Source organism: Mustela putorius, unplaced genomic scaffold (assembly GCF_011764305.1).
Source record: "Mustela putorius furo isolate JIRA1106 unplaced genomic scaffold, ASM1176430v1.1 tig00000228_pilon_pilon_pilon, whole genome shotgun sequence".
Taxonomy (NCBI): domain Eukaryota; kingdom Metazoa; phylum Chordata; class Mammalia; order Carnivora; family Mustelidae; genus Mustela; species Mustela putorius.
This window is the reverse complement of record NW_025421322.1, coordinates 39,918,221-39,935,919: the sequence shown is the minus strand read 5'-3', so window position 1 is coordinate 39,935,919 and position 17,699 is coordinate 39,918,221. Positions and strand designations below refer to the sequence as shown.

At 60.6% G+C, this 17,699-nt stretch overlaps 1 protein-coding gene across 1 annotated transcript in view; it reads left to right on the top strand.

Moving 5' to 3' along the window:
- LOC101689755 (maestro heat-like repeat family member 5) overlaps nt 1-9,662 on the top strand; it is a 32,323-nt gene extending 22,661 nt beyond the window's left edge. The window contains exons 27-29 of the mRNA XM_045078202.1: nt 3,906-4,008; nt 4,245-4,319; nt 4,629-9,662. Coding sequence (XP_044934137.1) covers nt 3,906-4,008; nt 4,245-4,319; nt 4,629-4,729 — 279 coding nt within the window. The 3' untranslated portion in view covers nt 4,730-9,662. The remainder of the gene's footprint in view (nt 1-3,905; nt 4,009-4,244; nt 4,320-4,628) is intronic.
- The last annotated feature ends 8,037 nt before the right edge of the window (nt 9,663-17,699 follow it).

Sequence of the window (17,699 nt, the reverse complement as noted above, 5' to 3'; positions counted from 1 at the left end):
CCCCACTGATGCCCCCAGCACAGACCTGGGGAGGGCCCCGTCTCTCCCAGAACCCAGGACTCCCCCCTCACTCCATCAACGTCTCCTGCTGAGGAGGGCGGGAAGGAGCTGGACGTGCATGGGGTGCGCGAACAAGAAACCGCAGCTCTGATTTCTAGCAGTTGGCCTGTTTCTCAGTTGGCCCCGGGGACCCCTCCCTGCTGCTTGGGGACCACAATCCAGGCTTCTCCTGGGCTGGGCAGCAGGCAGGCTGTCTCACCTGGCCCCCGCGGGATCTGGTGGGGGTGTGGGGGTCCGGGGGTCCTGCTGAGGCTGGGAGACGGTGCATGTTTCCTGGGTAGGGGGGAGGCCTGCCGTCTGGAGGTGAAGGTGCCCAGAGAGAGGGAGGCCGGGCTTCTCAGCATCTGGAGGACAGTGTCTCCCATGGGTGCTGCCTCACTGGTGGGGCCGAGGGGAGGAGCCCTCCGCCCAGTGCTTGCGGTGTTGTGGTTTGTGTGCTCGAATGCGTGGGGACGATGAGCCGTTTGCGCGCTCCAGGGTGGGAACTCGGTGAGTTACTCGTGTTTTTGCCCAGTTTGTGACTTTGTGACTTTGCTTCCTGTGTCTCTGGTCGTGCGGTTTTGAGTTTTGCATAGGCAGACGTGTTACTTGGCCGTGGTTTGCACTTGGGTCTGGTGCAGGAATCCCTCGCTGCTCGGGGACGGCACTGGTGCCAGGAGCCGCCAAGAGCTAGATCTGCAGCGGGGATGGGGGGGGACGTGTTGGCTGTGCCCCCCCATCTAGCGCAGGGCCAGACTCCCTGCGGGGCCCGTGGGGTGCTGGTGACCCTCTGTGTGCCACAGTTTCTCCCCGTGGCCCCACGCTGTCTTCCCTCCACCTCTGCTCTCCACGCCCGCCTCTGCCTCACCCTCAGCACCCCTGCTGGCACCCATCCTCCTGCCCCCTCCACTGGTCTGGCCTGGCCGTGGTTCCTGCATCTGGCTCTCTTCTGGTGAGCTCCTGGTGTCCCCAGAGGTTATGGTCACCCACTGGGCTGTTACCTGCTCCAAGTGGCTCCCGTCCCTGGAATTTCGGCGTCAAGTCTTGTTACGGGTGCTTTCTGCCCGTGGCCCAGGGTCTCTTTCCTGCTCTGGTACCCTGTCATTCTGGATTGCGGATCCTTCTCTGTGTGCGCCCCATTCCAGAGTCCTTCGTACTGTCCCACCGGTAGGACCTGGGAAGGATTTGATGTCTCGGCTCTGAGCTGCCCCGGTTGCGTGGTATCTGCGCGGCTCCTGGTCCTCACACGGGTCCGTGTCGTGCTGCCGCTGCCCAGTTCGGGTGTCTCCTCCTGCTCCTCACTCAGGCCGCGAGAGGCAGAGCCCCTGTCGGCTTCCCTCTGCCTCCCCTCGGAGCCTCCATGGCCTAGACTGCAGCGGCGCGTGTGCGATGCCCGGTGTGTGGGGTGCCCCCCCATGGACACGGTGCCCGGAGGGGCTTCCAGTTCTGGTTCCATCCCACCCATGTCCGCCCCGGGGGACCCCTGTCTCACGCGTGGCAGAAGAGATGTGGAGATGTAGAGATCGCGTGGAAGCCCGATAGCCACTTTCTGAGTCTTACTGATCGCTGAGCTGCTTGTCTGCTACAACATCCCACGGTTACTAAGTTGCGTTACTAAGTTGCTAAGTTACTAAGTTGCAGTCGTGAACCACAAAGTCTTTCTCCGTTTCTCCTTTCTCCGTGTATTTCAGCAGCTACAGACTTCTTGAGACACCTGTGAGCCTTCGCCACTGGCCTCGGTGGGACCGTGGGGTCCCGGGGCGGCTCAAGTGTTGGGGGAGCGACAGGGTCCCCACTGCCTTCCACTCCACGGCCCTGCCTTCCTGCTCTTCCCCACGGAGGCATCCCTGGGTTTGCAGGGTTCCCCACATCCTCACTTTGCAGGAGTTCTGGAGTTTTGCCCAAGAGGAAGCAATGTCATCTCGGGCTGGTTGGGTCTGGGGACCCAGGTTGTCCTTGGAGTGTGGCTGGGTGGCATGGCCAGGCTTGCTGGTGGCCGGAGCTCCGTCGGCGAGGATATGCCATCTTGGAGCCACTGGCAGTTACTTACTTTTTACTTTTCAAAACTCTGCGCATTTACCCAAATGCTTCAGCTAACTGTCCCGGGTGGGCCTGCACTCCTGTCCTGCTGTGCCGCTGTGCTGATACTTCTGCTGACCCGTGCCTGTGGGAATTCTGTCACTCTTGAGACACGCGGTGACGGGTGCTCCTGTCGTGGATCTCCCGGCCCTCCACGTGGCGGCTGTCTCCGCCCTCCGTCCCTGAGGGTGGGCTGCCAGCCTCGTCCCGCTCGGCGGGTTTGGTTCACCAGCCTGAACCACACGCCTGTCACCTCCCGGCTGTGGAAGCTGGGGTCCCTGGGTTTGTGCGGCGTCACTGCCCCCACATGGTGCCCCCCCTGCATGGCTGTGTGGGCACCTCCCCTCCTCCCGAGGCCGCCACTTGACCCCATTTAATGCCATTGCCTCCAGGGGCCCCATCTCCATGGATGGTCCCGTTCTGGGGTCTTGGAGGTTGGGACTCAGCGTATCCTTTTGGGGGAAGCAGCCCAGCCCGCCCTGCGGCTCATGACCCTGCTCGCTTCAGGGAGACATCATTGCCACTGTTAGGGGCGTCGCTTCAGTTGTCACACCCGGCTTGTCCTGAACTTGAGTCCTTTCTCTTGTGAGCCCTGCCCCTGGACTCTTTCTTTAGACTTTCTTGCTTTGTGGAGCATTAGAATGTTCTAGACCCTTCCCAGGGCTTTTCCTCTGCAAGACACGGGAACAGCCGCGGCCAGAAAGTCCTGATGTCTGAGTGGCCGAGGGCATGGGGACCCAGAGTCCGGATGAGAGGGCTCGCAGCTTTGGGGGTGGGCCCCAGGCGGGCACGGAAGGGGGAGGCTGCTGTCCTTTTCAGGTCACGAGCAGACGCCCAAATTCCCAGCACGTGGGTTTGTGACCAGAAGAGGAGTCTGGCTGTGGCGGGTTCAGGGGTGGGAGGAGGAGTCTGTGGGCCTCAGGCTGCCTCCCGTCAGGACCTGGAGGTCCCACTGACATCTGTGGAGGGAATGCAGCTGTGAGGGCCAGCCCAGCCTGCGCGGGGCCGGAGAGGCCGGCCAGGCCGGCCAGTAGTGGCCTGGAGGTAGTGCCACTCGGGGAACCCTGGCCTGGCGTGCACACGGCGGGGGCCTGCGACTCTCGGTGGGAAGTGTGGGCCACAGGGTGGCCTTGAGGCTCAGGTAAGGGGCGGGCACACAGCAAAGAACTGATTCAAGCCGGCTTAGATGGTACAACAAACCGGTTTCTAAACCTGGCAAGGCTGCGAGGAGGCGGCCACAGAAGGGCTGGCCTGGGCAGCTGGGCTGTGTGCGTCTCCTAGTGCACCCCCTCAGGGGTGGCGTCTGTCCTGGGCCAGCTCCCTCCTGTGTGGAAGAGCAGCCGCCCAGCCCGTGCCTGGGAGAATGTGCGAGGCTGGTGGTGAGGCCGCGCCCTGGCCTGGAGCCCAGGATCCCAGCAGACCTCGCCGCCTCCTCGCGCGGTGACCCACCCTGAGGCCCTCGCTGGAGCTCTACTGGGAGGGGCACAGGTGGCTTCCGGAGGACGTTCGGGACAGTGTTGGGCGGTGGGGACCACAGGGAAGGTCCCAGACTCCTTGACGCGGGCTCCCACTCGAGGTGGGTGGGAGTAGGAGCTGTTGCCCAGAGCTGGGCCCCGCCAGCCCCTCTCCCCCACCCCTGCAGGAACCAGGTCCCCGGGCCTGGACCCAGACTGAGGTAGGGCCCTTGTCCTTCCAGGCCTGGGACTGCTGGGCTGGCTGGGGCCTCAGGCTGAGCCAGGTCGCAGAGGCGGGGGAGCCACGGGCACCCTTGTCCCCCCCCCCCCCAGGTGGAGAGCAACTTGGGCAGCTATCACCAGTTCCTCATGCAGGCCCTGCACTACCTCGCCAGCCCCCACGGAAACCTGAGGCGGACAGCCATGAAGTTCATCGGTACGTGCCGGCCCACAGTCCCCCGCCCCCGCCATGCTGCCCACCAGCACCACCCTACCGCCCACTGCTGGGGCTGCCACACTGCGGGCCACGCTCCTGGACCCCGGGGGGCAGCCCCGGAGGGGGTGGGGGTGCTGGTCCTATCAGCCACGCACTGACCTCCCGTCCCTGCCAAGCCGGCCTCCCTCGGGCCCCAGAGGCGCCCGTGTACCCCCCGCCTTCCCTCTCTGCCCCAGGGGGCCTCCTGCACGACTACTTCACCGACCTCTGCTTTTCCCTGAAGAAGGGCGACCTGAACGTCCTCAGGAAACGTGAGCCCCGAGGGCCGAGGACGTGGCACCTCTTTGTCTCCCGAATCCTGAGAAGGGCCCTCAACCAGCCTGTCCCAATGACGGGCCACCATCTTGTCCTTGAGATTCCATTCCTGGACACGGCTGTGACCCCCACACCCCGCATGGGCTCCTGGGACAGGGCTGTGCCTCCCATACCCCGCATGTTTTCCTGGGACAGGGCCGGGTCTCCCCCACACCCGAATGGTTTCCTGGGACAGAGCAGTGCCCCCCACCCTGCCCTACCCCAGCCTGGGGGGACTGTGCAGCAACTGGGGGTCTCTGCCGCAGATGTGGAGGTCCTGAGGCAGGACCCAGACTCCATGAGCCGCAGATTCTACCACAGCGTTTTGGAAGACATCAGTGAACTGTCCCAGTTCGTGACTCATTGAGCCCTGGCCGTCGGCCTTGCTCCCGGCATATGCTGTGTTATTTCTCTATTAAATGCGACAGAGTTCCCCTTGGCCTCCCCAGGCTCTCCGTGCCCTGGACCCTCCCGCCACTGCTCCTCCGTGAGGCTAGGGCACCTCCTCTCCCGATCCACACACTCAGGACACGGGTCCTCAGCCCCTCTGCGGCCTCATGAGCCGAAACCTCACCTGCCGGTGCGGAGCCCAGAGCCCTGGGGGTGGGCCCGGGCAGCCCCCGCCCTCCCAGGGCTTCCCAGATCCAGTGACTCCTGACTTCCCAGCATGTGAAACCCAGCCACAGGCCTGGCCTGATCTAGCTCCCCCACCCCCATCGTGGCCTCTCCTCCGGCCTTTCCTCCTGCGCCGTCCGTGGCCCTGACGCCCTGGGGACCCAGTGCCCCCCTCGCTGTGCTGCTCGGCCTGATGCCTCCTCCCGCTTTCCTCCCCGTCCCCTCTGCTGTCTCTCCGGTCCCCAGCCGGGCACCTAAAGCCTCCCGCCAGCTGCAGCCCCTGCTGAGGGGTCATCCGGCTGTGTCCCATGGCCCCCTTGCTCCCTGTGGCTGCTCTGGGGATGGCATCCGCGGCTGCTCAGAAGGTTCTGGACGTGTGATAGTTGCCTGGTGCACGTGAGTCAGACGTGGGACACGGCTCTGATCTTCCCAAGGTGCCGGGGGTGTGCTTGTGCCCGTGCACCCCGGCAGCTGTCTGCAGGCCCAGGAATCCCCCAGACAGTCCAGCCAGGAAAGTGAGGGGGCATCCCGGAGAAGGGCCGCTGGAGGACGTCGCCAGTGAGTGGTGGTGGGCGGGGAGGGGTGGAAGGCCTTGAGCTGCAGCCCGCTTGGCCTTGGCCGGAGGTGGCTCCTGACAGTCTGGGGTCCCAGCCAGAGAGCAGGAAGGGCGGACGGGGGTGGGGGGAGGCTGGGGAGCTGCAGATGCAGGCGAGTCTGGGCCTGGGTCTGCTGGAAACATGGAGGCCATAGGGTGCTGGGTGGGAGAGAAGCCTGTGCTGTCCCCCACGGTCGTGTCCAGCCCCAGGGGGACCAGGGGCTCTTCTTCCAACAGTGGCTGCTGGGAGCCCTGTGTGGTTGTGGGGCCAAGTGGGCAGAGCCAGAAGGCAGGGTGGGGAGGATGGGGGCATCCGGTGCCAGGAGGAGGCCCTGGGGCGAGGAGCAGTGCGAGCTCTGGGGAGGTGTCCCCGGCATCAGGGCAGCGAGTGTTGGGGAGGAGAAGCAGCGTGACGCTGCGCTGAGAGGGATGCCTGTTTCCTATGGTCAGAAGGAGGAGAGGGTCCCCTGTGCAGCAGCCTGTGGGGGAGGGGACAGGGGTGTGGCCTCAGGGACACAGTGCCTCGGAGAGGGGATGAGGACAGTGGAAGGGACCGCAACTTGTTCCAGATCACTCTGGGGTCAGCCGAGGGGACACCAGCCACCAACGTCCGCCGCGCACGGACTAGTGTTCCCGAGAAGCCTGAAAACACGGGCAGCTCTTGGGTAGATGATGATAAATGTACTTTTTAATGTGTTGCTGGTGCTTGAGAACAGTAAGGGAAGTCTCTAGAGCCTTGGAAACAAAAAGCAAAAAAGCGGGAGTGTCCAAAACTGAGCCAACAGCCAGAATGATGGGCAGGAAGCACCCAAGACCTTGGGGGCTGGGGGACTGGGCTGGGGGGCCGGGCTGGGGTCAGGGCCATGTTCCCAGAGCCGGAGGAGGGAGCACTGGACCGGATGTGCTTAGCCTGGGCTCTGGCAGGCCTGCGGGCAGCCCTGCCCCCGGGTCCGAGCAGCAGCGATCAGGGAGCTGCTTGCAGGTGGGATTCACACCCTATGCCCTCAGCATGCAGACGGGGCGAGTGAAACCGTATTGGAGGTTCTGAGAAAAGTTTGCAGACCCGAGGAAAGAAGCCGAGGAGTGAGAGCAAACCCAGAGCCGGTCCAGGCTCCCGGGATCCTCAGAGACTGGGATTGACAAGTGCACTTCGCACCGAGTGATGGCGCGTGAAATACTTGAAGAGACACAAAGACAAGCAGAAAAGGATGGAAGATAAAGACTTACCAGACATGGCCAAACAGATCCGAAACAGAAACGGAGCTTTAGGAAAGCGCGGTGGCTGCGTTTGAATCTTGGCCTTGAGGGGAGACGCCCTCTAGCCGAGGCAGGTGGGGGGAGACAGGAGGGGAAAGCCGCAGAGGGACGTCCAGAGAGGCCCGATGAGCTGGGTGGCATGTCCGCAGCACGGGAAGCGCCCGGCTCTCCAGCAGCCTGAGTAAGGTCACCCCACCGGACACGCACTGGAGAGAAGAGAACAGAAGGCAGTGGGGCCGGGAGGGAGGGAGGGAGGCACAGAGCCTGGGCTGACCGCAGTCCAGCGCCCCGTGGAAGGCGGCAGGGGGCGAGGCTCTGTTCACCGCCCGCAGCGCGGCTGCCCAGCGCGCACGGAGCTGAGACGCGTGCTCGCTCAGACCGCCAGCACCGGCACCTGGCACGGGCCAGCCTGGCCGGAGCCGGGAAGCCCGGAGCGGAGCCCGGCCTCCTAAGCGTCCGTGAGCCGTCTGGTTAGCGGGCGAAATCCGCTCCGAGACCAGAAACTGATGAGCAAAGCTGGCGGGGGCGGTGAACGGAGGCTGCGATGAGTCGAACCGTCCGAAACCAGACGCCGCCAAGAGCACGGCCTCGGGACCTCCCGAGCAACGACCGGATGGAAGACGCACTGCAAAGTCACGGCAGTCCAGTCGGTTTAGGAAGCGATGACGGCAGGAAGTAAGTAAGAGAGTCTCAGCGCAAGAGCAGATGAACAGAACAGCTGAGATCCTAGGGTCCGGGGTAGAGACAGCGGGACAACTCCGTGGAGAAAGGAGGGATTACTTCAGCGATCGTGTTGGAGATAAACTCACTTCCTGGAGAAAAACTAAGCTCGTTCCCTGGGGCTGAATGCGGGGACAGGCTTTCCTTGTAACAGAGTAAAGCAGGGAACCTCTTTAGGACCCGCGGGCGATGAAGGGCCTCCAGAAGCAGCTGTGGAAGAGGAAACTGCGAGGCCCAAGCAGAAGTATTCGATTACACCGCCCTGCAGAAGGGAAGACAGGGCGCGTCCCTGGAGTGGGGGCTTGTGTGCCCTGATGGGCGCTGGGGGCAAAGCAAAGAGATCGCTGGAGCCCCGGGGGGGCTCACCGCAGCTGACGCTGTCATCTAGAGCACACAGACCAGTCGGGACGAGGTGGCAATCCCACAGAAGCACAGGCCCCAGATGGAAGCAAGAATGCACGTAGGGGGGACCCGAAAGCCAGCAGGTGTTTGGAAAGATGCAGACAGACATCCACCCCTCATTCAGGAAACGCGCGTTAAACAGAAAGACGCTGGGCCTGATACCTTCCTGTCGGACAGATGTGAGCCTGCGAGTTGCTGCCTGGTGTGGGGAGAACACGCAGGTCTGAGAGCTGGTGCGTCCCGAGGGTGCCCGCGGGTGTGGACCTGGTGGGCAGCCCTCTGACCGCACGTGGCCAACGACCCCGCTGTCCCCACCTGCCTTCACGGAAGACAGCAGCTCTCGTGCCGATGCAGAAGGACGCAGACCAGAGCAGGGCCTGGCACAATCACGTGCAGGCAGGCAAATGAACTGGGGGGACGGAGGCCACGGGTTGCTGCGAGACAGTAGGAGGAAGTGGGTCAGACCCGGTTCTGGTTCTGGGCGTGATGGGAGTCCGCCTCCTCTGCCTGGCCTGTCCGCCGAGCGTGGCTGGAGTCCCCGGACGCCGCACATACGGCAGTGCCCTGTGGACTTTGGGAACGCTGCCCGTGGAGTGTGGAGCGCGGAGGAGCCCTGAGCTGGTTTCCTTCCTGGTGTCTCCTGGCTGGACTCGAAGGCCAGCCCAGGCCTGCGTGTGTTGAGCAGGTGCAGGAGCTGGAAATGGGGGGCTCCTAATGTGACCAGAAAAGGATGGGGATTGCCTTGTTTTCTGTTCTCTACTCCAGGCCCCAGGAGGTGGCCATGTCCCAGCTGGTGGCACAGACTCCTTGGCCAGGCATGGTGTGGGGAGGGGTTGCCACGCGCATCTGTGTTTCTCTTTCCTCTGTCGTGGCACTTGGTGAGGGACGGAACCCGGTAGAGAAGGTGCACAGTGGGTGTCAGGCCGCAGCCCCGACTTCTGAGCTGGAATCCAGGAGGGGTGCGAAGGGCTCCAAGAGCCAGGACGCCTTGGGAAACCGCACGGAGGAGGGAGTTTGAGCGCGCGGGCCGTGGAGTGGCGTGTGTGTGCGGGGATCCCCCCGACCTGGGCACGTTTGTGTGCAACCCTAACCAGCACACACGCGATTTCAGAATTGCTCCAAGGGGTGGACCCGCTCTGGTCCCGCACTTGCCACTCGTGCCCACACAACACGGACCTAAATAACGTGGGGGAAAGAGTTTAAACTCCGCTGGTGTTAGGACCAGTGTTCCCAGAAGGTGGGGCCAATAGTGCAAACCTCGCCTGTCTCATGGTCTACACAAGCCCCTGAATCCGGGCTCCTCATGGGGTCTCAGGAGGACGTAGAGCCTCACAACGAGGTGTCCCCATGTGGCCGGGGTGCAGCCCACGTGACCTTGACCAGTGCAGAAACACAGACACCTCCATGCGGGGTACAGGCTGGAAAGGGGGCTCGCAGCAGGAACCATTTTCCACGGACGAGGTCCCGGTGCCGCAGAGACGCATGACGGGCGGAAGACAGAGCCTCTCAGTAGGGCCATCCAAGACAGGAAAGGAGCAGCATGACAGGGCAGGGCAGTATTGGCGAGAGAAGGCACAGACAGGTCAGGAGCACAGAGAAGGAGCCAAAAAAGACCCAGCCCGAGAGAGCAGAGAGCAAGTTCCTCCGTGGGGGAGCCGTGGTCTTCCCAAAAGGTGATGCCAGGATAACGGAACATCCATGTTCATTAAAGGAAAAAAAAAAATCCCAACGAGCCCTCATACCAGCATAAACGTGCGTTCAGATGGCCTCAAAGCTTATTGTAAGACCAGAGCTCTAGAGCTTCTAGAATTCCAGACCGGCCGGGAGCAAGTCTGGGGGCGCTGGGCCCAAGGAGCAAGTGTGTGCGTTCGATCCGGAAGACACTGCCCAGGAGAGGAAAGGACAGACGTGTGACTTCTCTCAAGTTCGGTGCGTGTTTGGCCGGAGCCGCCAGGGAAAGGTGAGGCACCACCAGCAGGGGACAAGCCCGCGGGGCTCACTGCCCCCCACTCCCACTAGCAGCCCGGACGGAGCCCCAGAACCAGCTGGAAGGCCCGACGACTCTCTGTCCACCACCACCCGGACTGTGGGTGGGGGGGGTCTGTGGGGTCCACACCCCATAAACTCCTCAAATGCTCAAACGGGTGAGTCGTAACCAGGCTTGGATCGCGCGTCAGTAACATGGACTAAAACGTGGAAGCTTCCAGCACGGACATTGGCATGTGCCACCATGAACTGGGGTGGGGGGGTCAGGACGTGGAGCTTCTGGTCATCGGGGTATACGCTCAGGAGGGTTTTTAAAATTAAACTAAATCATGTGACAAAAAAGGAAAATGGAGTAATAGGCCAGATACACACCCAGCAACCCAGAAGGGTCTTTTTTTTTTTTAATGATTTTATTTATTTGACAGACAGAGGTCACAAGTAGGCAGAGAGAGAGGAGGAAGCAGGCTCCCTGCTGAGCAGAGAGCCCGGGGAAGGACCCTTTTTGACCTGAAAAAAAGCAGAAGCCCATTTATTTGAGCCACCCAGGCAGATTCATAAGAGATCCATAATTTTTAAAAGTTTTAGGACAGAGATCACAAGTAGGCAGAGAGGCAGGCAGAGAGAGGGGGAGAAGCAGGCTCCCCGCTGAGCAGAGAGCCAGATGTGGGGCTCGATCCCAGGACCCCAAGATCATGACCTGAGCCAAAGGCAGAGGCTTTAACCCATGGAGCCACCCAGGTGCCCCAGAAGGGTCTTTTTTTAATAAAGATCTTGAGGGAGAAAGTAAAACACAGAATGAGATGTATGATATAATTTAAAGGCATTTAAAATCTCTGCACTCTGATAAGTGTCCCACGGCTCTATAAGATGTTATCATCAGAGGAAGCTCGTGGAGGGCGCACGGAACCGCGGCGCTACTTTTGCAAATCTTCCACACGTCTAAAACTATTTCAAAAACTCAAACAAAAACTCAAAAACAAAAACAAAAAACCAACAACCAAACCCAGAAACGTTTTTTCCCCCCCAAATGCACTTACAAAAAGACACATTAAATCAGAGTAGTTGTTTTCCGACCGGTGGGAGGGCTGTGGGGACACCGGGGAAGAAAGAAACAGGAATGGGGCTGCGGTGGGCGCAGGGGCGCGGAGCAGGGGCGGCCCGGTCCTCGCCTGTGGCAGAAGAGAGCGCGTCACGGTCGGCCGACTGCACGGACTTTGGGAGAACGTACTCAGGAAAAAGGAAGCTTCACGGGGCTTGTCGGGCGGATTGGTGTGGCATGGTTTAGAGGAAGCCCAGATCCGGCCTCCGGCCTCCTTTCTGGGGCAGAGCTGCTAAAACCTTGGAGTTTCCGAAGACAGGAGAACCGGAAAGGCCTCTTTTATTATGTTAACGAAATGACTTTTGGGCCTCCCCGGGGAGATGGGGCTCGTGGCCCTGGGAACTACCCTGGGATTAGAGGGTTAGGATTTTCAGCCCAGCCGCCGACCTGTGGGGAGAGAAGGGGTGGGAGGTAGCCCTGAGGGCGAAGAGACCATGAGCTCATCCGTCATTAGTGTAACAGAACCTTTAGCACCCGGAAGCTTCCAAAGCTTCCAGGTTGGTGAACAGGTCGGGGTTCTGGGAGAGTGGCCGGCCCAGAGAGAGCGCGGGAGCTCTGTGCCCTTCCCCTCGCCGGGGCTGGGGGTCGCTGCTGTCTGGCGGCTCCTGGGTTAGCTGCTCTTAGAATAAACCTGCGATCCAGGAATGAGATGTTCTCTGAGTTCTGTGAGCCGCTCTAGCAAATGAATCAAACCCATGGCAGGGGAAGGGGGTGTGGAACCTCCGATCTGTAGCTGGTGGGACAGAAGAAAAGGCACAAGCTGGACTTGCGGTTGGCGTCTGAGGTGGGGCATCTTGTGGGATGGAGCCTTCCACCCGTGGGGTCTGATGCCATCTCCAGGTCATGTCAGAGCTGAGAGCACACCCAGTCAGGGTCCACTGAGAACTGGAGAATCACTTGGTGGTGGGGAACCCACCCCAGCACAGACCCATGAGTCAGAATCGGGTGCAGAACCCACTTAAATGTAGAGAGAAGTTACTACTCAGCACATGAGTGAATTCAACCCAATATTGTCTGTTTTTTTGAAAAATAATGTCTGATTTATGGAGTTTAAAAACACAGAGCTACAATAATAGACCATGTAAGTCCAAAGAGAATGGTTAAAATGCACAGAGGTCCTTGCAGTGTTTGAAAAGGGTGTTAATATTTTGGTAAATTTCAGACCTTATCAAGTTGAATAGCGGGTCACGTTTCTAAGATAAGCTGAAGAGGAGCAGAGCCTGTCTGGTTTCTGGACCAGGGATGGATTAAAAATAAATATGTAGGGGCACCTGGGTGGCTCAGGTCATTGATCTCAGGGTCCTGGGATCGAGTCCCGCATCGGGCTCTCTGCTCAGCGGGGAGCCTGCTTCCCCCCAGACCCCCCGCCTGCCTCTCTGTCTACTTGTGATCTCTCTCTGTCAAATGGATTAATAAAATCTTTAAAAAATTAAATATGTAAAAATGCAATTATTTCAGCAATCGAGGAAGAGGACTCCAGACGTGCCGTGGCAGCAGGACGCGTACAGAACACCGGGAGACGAGGAAGGCGCCCACACAGCCGTGGTTAGGCACAGTGTGACTGAGGCCAAAGCAAGAAGGAGATTCTTTGGTGGGATTTAAATACTGCTTAATAAAGGACAGTTAGGGTGTTTATATTTGCATCAAAGAAGAGACTAAGTCAAAAGATAAAGACAGTATTATGCAGAGAGAGGGTCACCTCAAAAGAATAAAAGATTTGATTGGGAAGGTGTGTCAGTTCTAAACTCTGTTCCTCTTATAAAGGGACATGTGAGCAAAGCAAACTTTGCCAGAACTCCAGAAAGAAAACCAGTCTCCTATCATGATGTGGGGATTTTCAGTGCATCTTTTTCAACTCTTGGTAGGTCGCGCAGAGACGGAATGATTGGACAGACGGCAGATTGGAGCGACGGATGACAGCCTTCATGGGATGGCCGCAGAGATGACTGTGTGCTCAGCAGGGGGCGCCTGGGGGGGCTCCGGGGGTTAAAGCCTCTGCCTTCGGCTCAGGTGATCTCAGGGTCTAGGATCGAGCCCCGCATCAGGCTCTCTGCTCCGCAGGGAGCCTGCTTCCCCCTCTCTCTCTGCCTGCCTCTCTGCCTACTTGTGATCTCTCTGTCAGATAAATAAAATCTTTTAAAAAAAGAAAAAAAAAATCTGTGTCGAATACTCCCCCCCCCCCCCAAATTGGTACATACCGGCAGGTCTCCTAAAGACTAGATTCCGTGACAGCATAATTACAAGGGAAATCACAAAAAGGCGGGTTTGAAAATTTCCATGATTTACGACTTTTAAATCCTATAACATGTCAAAGAAAATAACCATGATGGAAATTTAAAAAACCATTAAAACGGGGGGCACCGGGGTGGGTTAGTCAGTTAAGCATCCGACTCTTGATTTTGGCTCAGGTCGTAGTCTCAGGGTCATGAGACGGAGCCCCATTTCCGGGCCCACGCTGGGCGTGAACCTGCTCAAGGTCCTCTCTCTCCCCCTCCGCCCCTCTCCCCACCTGCAGGCCTCTCCCAAATAACTAAATAAATAGAAACCATTGAAACTGCACGACGAAGGAAACAATACACACTATACACACGGAGCCTTGTAAGGTGCAGCTAAAGCAGTGCCCTGAGGGACATGTGTAGCCTGGAGACTTCAGTAAGAGTTGGAAGCTAGAAGTCAATGTGACAAGCATCGAGCTTCAAGAATTATTTTTGTTTTCTTCCCAACACATTTGGAAAACTTGGTTGAAATAGACGGATTTCTTTTTTTCAAACTTTTTTTTTTTTTAAGATTTTTTTTGAATTTATTTGACAGAGATCACAAGTAGGCAGAGAGGCAGGCAGAGAGAGGAAGGGAAGCAGGCTCCCTGCTGAGCAGAAAGCCTGATGCGGGGCTCCATCCCAGGACCCTGAGACCATGACCCGAGCTGAAGGCAGAGGCTTTAACCCACTGAGCCACCCAGGCGCCCCAATAGATGGATTTCTAAGAAGAGGTAACACACTAGAAGAGAGTGAGAAAGTAGAAAGCCTGCACGTCTACATAAGGAAGCTCAACGAGGCCTGGTTGGGGGGCTGTGGCCACTGCGGAAGCCTGAGCTCCTTGGCAACCATGGGCAAGTCCCTCACCCTCTCTGTGTCTCGGGGGAATGGGAGCGGGGGGGGGGCAGGGAGGCAAAATCCCATCTGCCCTGGGGGGTCCGGCAGGCTGCTAGCGATGCCCATGGTCATCGCGCGTGTGCCCCGCACCAGTGCCAGACCCTGTGGTCATCCTGTGCTGCTCAGGTCCTGCCTAGGCCCCACCAGGAGGCCCCTCTCCTTCAGTCTCTGGCAGCCCAGTGGCTCACTGCCCTTGGCATATGCTTCCACTGCCAGGCCTGGACCCCGGGCTAGCCTCCGCTGTCCCCTCTCCCTGTCCTGCCTGCTTGGCTCACTCCACTGTCTCCCTTGTCCTCCCATGGCTCCATGCCTGGACTTGGGCCCGGAGTAGGTGAAGGGGGTCTGCACACCCTCCCCAAACATGGTCTGGTAGGGCTCAGTCCCCAGAGACCCTCTCAGCTGTGAGAGGGACAGAGATCTTGTGCATTCTGGGGTTTGGGGTGGCCCATAGTCTGAAGGGGACCAGACCCCTACACCAAAACCTGATGCAGGATGCATGGTGACTCTAGAGAGACTCAGAGCTGGAGGCAGGGCAGGGACCGGAGGCTCCAGCAAGGTGACGCCTGGAAGTGACTGGCAGCCGTGGGCAGAGCCTGCTGGGGACGGATGGGGGCTGGGCTGGGGCTGGGACGTGGTGTGGGCTCCTAGGTCTGGCCATGCAGCCCTCCCAGCTCTGGGACCCTAGCCAGGCCTCTCTCCTGGTGACTTATTGGTGACCTGGGGTGGGTCAGAGCCCACCTGGTCCCAGGAATCCCCCCAGGATGGGCCCTGAGTGGGAGCTCCCCTCTCCAGGTACGGCCCTGCTGGAGTCTCCAACCCCCCACAGCCTCAAGCTTGGGTTCGGGCTGCCCACCTGGGTCCCTATCGGCCACCCCACTGACCTCCGGGCTCAGGCTGACCCACTTCTCCAGGAAGCCTTGGTGGGGAGTCCCACCGCTGCTCCGGCTCTCCAGGCACTGTCACCGTGCCGCACTGTCACCATGCCGTGTCCCCTCCTTCCCTCCCGGGAAGAGCTCCCCCACCCCCACTCTCTCCCTTCTCTTTCCTGTTCTGCCACCTGGTCCCCCCAAAACACACTCTCATCCATCCTAGAGGATTGGAGGGCCTGGGGTGGAGTCTGCCAGCTGCCTCCCTTCCCGACTCCCCTTCCTGGGTGAGGGGACAGGCCCCCTGAGGTCACAGGCAGGGGCACGATCCCGGAACCTGACTTGCGGGCCACCCCATCCACCAGCTGCCTCCCAGGAAACTCCCGGCAGTGGAGGGGGGAGGGTGTAGGGGGTGGGGTGCTGTGTCCTGCCTCTTCCCGGCTCCCCTCCCAGGGCTGCCTCCATATGGTGTGCGCAGAGAGCCATATTGCGTCCAGCAACACCTCCCCTGCCTTCCTGGGACAGCTGGGGACGCCTGCGCCTGCACCTGGTCAGAGCAGGCTCCAAGTTGCCCCCCATCGTCGGGGTGCCCTCTCCCTGGGATGCCCAGGGGTGCCGGGGGGTAGCGCGCGGAGCCCACCCTAGTTTCCTCAGGGGCCCCCACTTCCGCCTTCTGGGATTTGGGGGAAGGGGTCTGAACTGGATCTCCTTGATACCACACATGTAAATGGAAGTTTCTAGACGAGTCAGTCTCAGATTCTGTGACTGTAACTTCTTTACCCTTTGACCAAAGAGCTGTGGTCCACAGGGGGCTCCTGGGCCCCCTGCCCCATGGCCAGCCCCGGCCCTGACCACCGTCTTGGGGCAACCCCTGGGGCTGGGCTGGGGGCTGGCCAGGCTGGGAGGGAAGGTTCTGGAGCGCGCAGCTGGGAGCTGACGTGAGCAGTGACTGGCTCAGGGCTTCCGGCTCTGCCTTATTTGGAGGCAGTTCCGGGTGGGGCCGCGACTGGCACGTCCTGAGCTTTTCAGAGACACCCTTCCCCTCCCGGTTATTTTTAGGCCCTAAAAGAATTCTTGGGGAGCTCGCTGCCCCCCACACCTCAAGAAGCTGCAGAGCTAGCCTCGGAAGGGCTCTCAGTCACCCAGTCCTGCTGCCACAGTGCCAGAAGGGAAATTCAGGCCCAGAGGGGCGGGGGTGGCCCAAGGTCTAGGCCTTCTGTCCCCTTCCCCCGCCCACCTTTGGCCCTGCCCTCATGGGCCACTCCAAGCAGGCCTGGCCAGTGCCATGGGACACCCCAGTGAGGGGAGAGGTGCCCCAGCTGGGGACCCCCACTGTGCAGGAGGTCTGAATTCCCTTGGTCTCCAGCAGGCAGTGGCAGAGCAGTAATGCAGCGGGAGGCCAGGGCCCGTCCTCCAGTCATGACCAGTGTGCCAGCCTGTCCTTTCAGGGCCGGGACACTCTTCCCAGGGCCTAAGGTATGACCTCTGCAGGGGTGGGGGCGGGGATGGCAGCCAGGGACCCCAGGATTTTTTTTTTTTTTTAAAGATTTATTTGAGAGAGAGACAGAGCGCACAAGCAGGGGGAGGGGCAGAGGGAGAAGCAGTCTCCCCACTGGGCAGCACCTGGTCCCATGACCCAGAGGTCATGGCCTGAGCCAAGGGCAGACGCTCCTGACTGAGCCCTGTAGGCGCGCTGGGAAAGGGCTGCGCGGTAACCCCCAGGGCAGTGGGAGGCAGCTGCGGTGGGATGCCAGCTGCCTGGTCAGCTCAGGGGAGCCGCACAGGCGCCACGTTCCCCAGACAGAGCTCCAGGTTCAAGAGGAGGTCCCAGGGAGTGGGGTGGGTGCAGCAGAGCCGGGAGGGCACTCCCAGCTCAGGGAAGGTTCCAGAACGTAGCCCTGGAATGAGCGTGAGGCTCGCTGAGGAATTGGCTTCTCTGTGGAGGCAAGCCCGTGTGGGACGCAGGGCTGGGGAGGTGATGGGAGCCCGAGACGGGACCTTTACCTCGAACGGGGCCCGGAGGAGCCCGAGGGTGCTGTGGGGTGGCCCCACTGCATGGCTGGGGACAGGAGCCTCTCCTACTGCAGCTGGCCGGCAGTTAGACAGGAAGAGGGACTTCCTGATGGCCCATGCTTGCTGTCGGCTGGGCAGCTGGGCCCAGGAGGCCTGGGGGGACTGGGCATGAAGGCTTTTCCAAGAGTCCCCAGCCACCCAGAGGAAGGGCCACTCCATGCAGGGGTGCGGGAGCTGCCTGCCTGGGTAACTGGAGGGTGGCCGCCGCCAGCGCACCTGCCCCCCAGGAGACTCAGGCTCTTGTCATTGTCCTCCGGTGCCTTCCTCTTTCCACCCTCGCGTCTGTGGGGACACTGTCCTCGCCATGCCAGAGCCACCACCACCAGCACCGGGATCCCTCCCCGCCACCAACAGCACCACGAGCTCCCGTCACAAGTGTCCCCACCAGCTTCAGCTGCCCACGCTCCCGCCCACTGCGGTGATCGCCGCCATCGCCAGCCCCGTCGGCAGGGCACGGTGGTCCTGCTGGCTGCAGGGGAAGGGGCTGGCAGGGCACGGTGGTCCTGCTGGCTGCAGGGGAAGGGGCTGGCAGGGCACGGTGGTCCTGCTGGCTGCAGGGGAAGGGGCTGGCA